The sequence below is a fragment of the Garra rufa genome, chromosome 17 (genome assembly GCF_049309525.1).
Source record: "Garra rufa chromosome 17, GarRuf1.0, whole genome shotgun sequence".
Classification (NCBI taxonomy): Eukaryota; Metazoa; Chordata; class Actinopteri; order Cypriniformes; family Cyprinidae; genus Garra; species Garra rufa.
The window spans coordinates 40,447,809-40,453,587 of record NC_133377.1 but is presented as its reverse complement, the minus strand read 5'-3'; the positions used below and the strand labels follow the sequence as shown (position 1 = coordinate 40,453,587).

The 5,779-nt window shown below is 27.6% G+C and overlaps 1 protein-coding gene across 1 annotated transcript in view; it reads right to left on the bottom strand.

The window, feature by feature from the left end:
- LOC141289409 (DENN domain-containing protein 3-like) overlaps positions 1 to 5,068 on the bottom strand; it is a 7,866-nt gene extending 2,798 nt beyond the window's left edge. Inside the window, exons 1-6 of the mRNA XM_073821508.1 lie at positions 4,900 to 5,068; positions 3,278 to 3,560; positions 3,088 to 3,203; positions 503 to 633; positions 308 to 419; positions 72 to 191 (exon numbers count right to left, since the gene is read on the bottom strand). Coding sequence (XP_073677609.1) covers positions 72 to 191; positions 308 to 419; positions 503 to 633; positions 3,088 to 3,203; positions 3,278 to 3,560; positions 4,900 to 4,983 — 846 coding nt within the window. The 5' untranslated portion in view covers positions 4,984 to 5,068. The remainder of the gene's footprint in view (positions 1 to 71; positions 192 to 307; positions 420 to 502; positions 634 to 3,087; positions 3,204 to 3,277; positions 3,561 to 4,899) is intronic.
- Positions 5,069 to 5,779: the final 711 nt, after the last annotated feature.

Genomic DNA, 5,779 nt, shown 5'->3' with positions numbered 1-5,779 from the left:
AACAGTAACCCCGTTAACTCCAGATATATATACGATCATAAGAAGCACAGAAGTAGCGTGAGGCTCCTGACCTGCAGGATGTGTTTGGGTTTGAAACACAGAAATGGCAGATGAAGATCGAGGTCCAAGACGGGCCGATCCACATCCAGTCGCGAAGGAAGTTCAATCAGAAAGGGTCTGAGGTTAAACACCTAGAGAAAAATCCACAAAGACAAACAATGAAGCAGGTGACCTGAAACAGCTTGCACAGGTAAAATAACTAAATGTATAACTAAACAGTGTCGACGGTCATAATAAAGACGCTCACCACATGCAGCGGTCCAGGAGGAGGAATGGGCACCAATGCCAGTTTGGCAGAAAACTCCTTCACCTGCTCTTCAAACTCACACATGCGGGGTGTCTTCAGCTGGAGCAGTAAACTATGACAGAAGAGAAATGAATTAATTACAACAAATACTTCATGTTACAGCTACAGTAAATAATGATATGGAGTGGCTCTTACCTGGACAGACAGTCCCTGAGGGCGTTATAATATGGATATTTGGAGATGATACAGATGCTGTATGTGGTGTAGACACGCTGGAGTTTGTTCACCCGATTACCGTTTTGATGAATCCCATTATCATGTTGGAACTACAAAAACACAACAAACATGACAAATCAATTAGCAACTGCATTTATATAGGCATTTTATAATTATTATGAATTATTATATACACTGGGATCAGTAAGACTTGTAATGTTTTTTAAAGAAGTCTCTTATGCTCATCAAGATCTTTTATTTGATCAAAAATACAGAGAAAAAACAATAATACTGCAAAATGTTATTACAATATAAAATAATGGTTTCTATATTAATATACTTTAAAATATAATTTAATTCTGTGATGCAAAGCTGAATTTTCAGCATCATTACTCCAGTCTTCAGTGTCACATGATCCTTCAGAAATCATCCTAATATACTGATTTATTATCAGTTGTGCTACCAAATATTATTTTGGAAACTGCGATACTTTTTCAGGATTCTTTGATGAATAAAAAGTTAAAAAGAACAGCATTTATTCAAAATATATATTTTTTCTAACAATATAAGTCTTTGCTATCACTTTTTATCAATTTAACACATCTTTGCTGAATAAAAGTATCAATTTCTTTCAAAAAAAAAGAAAGAATAAATATTTACTGACCCTGAAACTTTTGAACAGTAGTGTTAATTGTTAGAAAAGATATCTATTTTAAATAAATGCTGTTCTTTAACTTTTTATTCACCAAAGAAACCTGAAAAAACATATCACAGGTTTCTAAAAAAATATAATATTTGCACTGATAATAAATCAGTATATTATAATGATTTCTGAAGGATCATGTGACACTAAAGACTGGAGTAATGATGACGAAAATTTAGCTTTGATCATAGGAATACATTTTATTTTGAATGTATATTAAAATAGAAGAACGTTGTTTTACATCGTAATAATATTTCACAATATAACATTTTTGTTCTGTATTTTTGATCAAATACATGCTTTACTTTAAAAAGCATTACAACTTAGTGTATATTTTATGCACTGTACAATACCTTTAAAAAATGTGGGGTCAGTAAGATTCTTGTTAAATCATTTTGATTGATCAAGAGTGACAGTTAAGTCTATAATGTTACAAAAGAGTTCAATCTGAAATGCTGTTCTTTTGAACTTCTGATAAATCAAAATAAAATATATCACCGTTTCCACACAAAGAACTGTTTTCAACATTGATATAATAATCAGAAATGCTTCTAGAGCAGAAAATCAGCACATTAGAATGATTTCTGAAGGATCATGTGACACTGAAGACTGGAGTAATGATGTTGAAAATTAGACTTTGATCACAGGAATAAATTATATTTAACAATATATTCACACAAAAAAAACTGTTACTTTAAATTATAATAATATTTACATTTTGACTGTATTTGTGATCAAATAAATGCAGTCTTGAGCAGAAGAGACTTCTTTAAAAAGCATTACAAGTCTTACTGATCCCAAACTTTTGAGAGGTAGTGTATATTTTATGTACTGTACACTACCTTTTTAAAAATGTGTGGTCAATAAGATCCTTTTTAAATAATTTTTTAATGAATTATTAAACATAATGCGTTATTTATCCACAAAATTGATCAAAAGTGACAGTAAAGACTATAATGTTATGTTACAAAGAGTTCAATCTCAAATGCTGCTCTTTTGAACTTTCAATTAATCAAAGAGTCATTAAAAAATAAACTATATCACCGTTTCCACACAAAGAACTGTTTTCAACATTTATAAAACTCAGAAATGCAGCAAATCAGCATATTAGAATGATTTCTGAAGGATCATGTGACAATTAAAGCTGGAGTAATGATGCTGAAAATTAGACTTTGATCACAGGAATAAATTATATTTAACAATATAGTCACACAGAAAACAGTTATTTAAATTATAATAATATTTCACATTTGTGACCCTGGACCACAAAACCAGTCTTAAGTCGCTGGGGTATATTTGTAGCAATAGCCAAAAATACATTGCATGGGTCAAAATTATAGATTTTTCTTTTATGCCAAAAATCATTAGGAAATTAAGTAAAGTTCATGTTCCATGAAGATTTTTTGTAAAATTCCTACTGTAAACATATCAAAATGTAATTTTTGATTTGTAATATGCATTGTTAAGAACCGAATTTGGACAACTTTAAAGGTGATTTTCTCAGTCTTTTTGATTTTTTTGCATCCTCAGATTTCTGATTTCAAATAGATGTATCTCAGCCAAATATTGTCCTATCCTAACAAACCATACATCAATAGAAAGCTTATTTATTGAGCTTTCATATGATGTATAAATCTCAGTTTTGTCAAATTTAACCTTATGACTGGTTTTGTGGTCCAGGGTCACATTTTTACTGTATTTTTGAACAAATAAACGCAGCCTTGGTGAGCAGAAGAGACTGAAACAAATGACCCCAAAGTTTTGAATGGCAGGGTATATGTTCTTGTTTTTTTATCATTATTATTATTATTATGGTAGTATAATTAATGCAGTACTCTTAGGTAATGATAAGACATCTCACATGAACAGGTTTGCAGTACTGAGCCACAACACCATGAGTCTGGTTCCCAAACACATCCGTGAACACCAGGAAATGAAAGCTGTCTTCTTTGCTCTCGTTGGTTATTCTCAACCCATCTGTCCAATGATAAAACACTGTCAGCGTTATCGTTACATACAGAACGGCAGGCTGAGGTGTTTGCGAAGCTTACCTGGAAAGCAGAGCTGTGGCAGGGCTATGAGGTCGATGTTTTGTGGTACGCTGAGGTCGTCTGAGACGGCGACCACTGGTTCGTTGGTTTGGCCAGAATTGCTGATGGTGGAAACCGGCCGTTCTCTCTTCTTCTTAAAGGAGCGCCGTCGCTGGACTCTGCTGAAGGCCGGAGCGTGATCCTGTTCAGTGCCGTTACTGGAGCTCTCCTTCGTTACAAACGGTGGAGCGTGAACCTGCAGCACCTCCGCCTCCACCAGAGACTCTTTGTCTTTACCCTGCAGCTGCATCCAGACAAGAACAACACAGTTAACTTTTTGCATGTATATCAATATACACATATATACGCACAATTAATTACATTTTGGAAACATTTCACATGAAAATTAAATGTAATATATATACACACACATAATATTTAATAGATTTTACTTTAATATCAATAAAACAATAGTAATATTAATAAAATATATATACATTTTTTATTTATGTTTAAAATGTATATAATTTTAAACTAAAATATATATTTCATCTAAAATTCTAAATATTATTTATTAATATTACTTGATTATTTTTTATTATTAAAATACAATAAGAGTATATTGAATAATAATAAATATATTTAATTAATTATTTTTTACTTTAATATTAATGAAAAATAGGAATATTAATAAATTACATATTTTTATTAATCTAAAAATAGAAACATACTTTATTATTTATTATTACTAAATTTTCTAATATTAATACAATACGATATTAATTAATATTGTAATTTTATTAATAATATGAACACATTTAATTTTATAATAAAAACAGTAATATATTTTATATTTAATTTAATTACATTTTATGATTTTCATATATAGAGAAAGAGAGAAAGTAATTATTACTTTAATATTAATACAAAATGTAATAATATATTTTATGTATATTTCTATAAAATTTATTTTATTATTATTAAATATATTCTAATAATACAATATTAAATATTTTAATTTAACAATTATTTTACTGTAATATTAATAAAATAGTATTATATATATATATATATATATATATATATATATATATATATATAATACATTTAATTTTTACTTTTATGTTTAAAACGTATATATTTACATATATATAATTTATTTATATATATATATATATATATATATATATATATATATTATTTTTATTAATCTAAAAATATAAATAAGCTTTTTTAGTATTATTAAAATGAGAGTATATTAAATACTGTGATATTAAATATATTCTACTATTAATACGATATTAAATAATATTTTATTTTTATTAATAATATAAACATTTTTTAAATATGATTAATAATAAAAACATTCATGCATTTTTTTAATTACTTTAATAACATTTAATTATTTTCATATATATATATATATATATATATATATATATATATATAAATCCTGATCTGTATAATATATTAAATATAATATAAAAATATATATATATATATATATATATATATATATTTTTTTTTTATTATTATAATTATTATTAATAATCATTAATAACATTTCAAACATATTATCATTGTTTTTTCCTAAAAATTTGCACAGAATGACTATGAACACAGAAATGAACAGTTTGTCTCACCAGGCCTATATCTTTCAGACGTTCATTTGATACTCCGAGCACAACACACGCCTCCAACAAACCAGACGGGACGTTTTCTGCCATCAGAACCGCTTGAGCTGGTTTTCGATTATCTTTCTCTTCAGAAAAGTCTTCAGTCTTCAGTTTTTAGTCTCATTGTGGTTCTTCAACTTCCTCTAAGTCTGTTGAAATAGGTCCCAAGACAGTTTACACCAGACATTTTTAACAGTACTGACTGTAAAAACCAAGCACTATTACTATTGCTTATGGTTAGTAATGCAACATCTAGAGACCGGAATATCACAGAGACTATAAACTATCTATTAATATTGTGTAAGAGGCAACTATTGCAGTTCTGACACTATAAGGATGATATTTAAAAACACACGCAAACAAAAAAGGGAAGTTTGCACAGTATGTGGTACAAAAACTATGCAACACACAATAACATCACTATGTAAGATGCAAAATGTAAGCAAATGCTCATGTTTCACAATCAAAACTTTTAAGTTAATTATCCAGCATCTCCCATCTGATTTACTTTTTGGCGAAAAATCCAATAAAGAAAATATATACATATTTATTTTATTCAAAAGATTACTGTTTTCATTATCATAATTATTATTAATAATCAATATCAACAATATCATCCATAAGATACATTACAGTTTTTATTAACAGTCTGAATTAGTTTTTATTTTTATATATTCTGATTTTATTTTCATTTTGAGTAAAAAAGTTTTAGTAATTTTTTCAACAAAAAAAACCTATTAATAATCTAAAAAATATAAATAAAATGTATTTATATTGTTCATTTAATTTAACAATATTTAATTTAATTTATAATGTATTATTATTATTATATAATAAACTGTATATA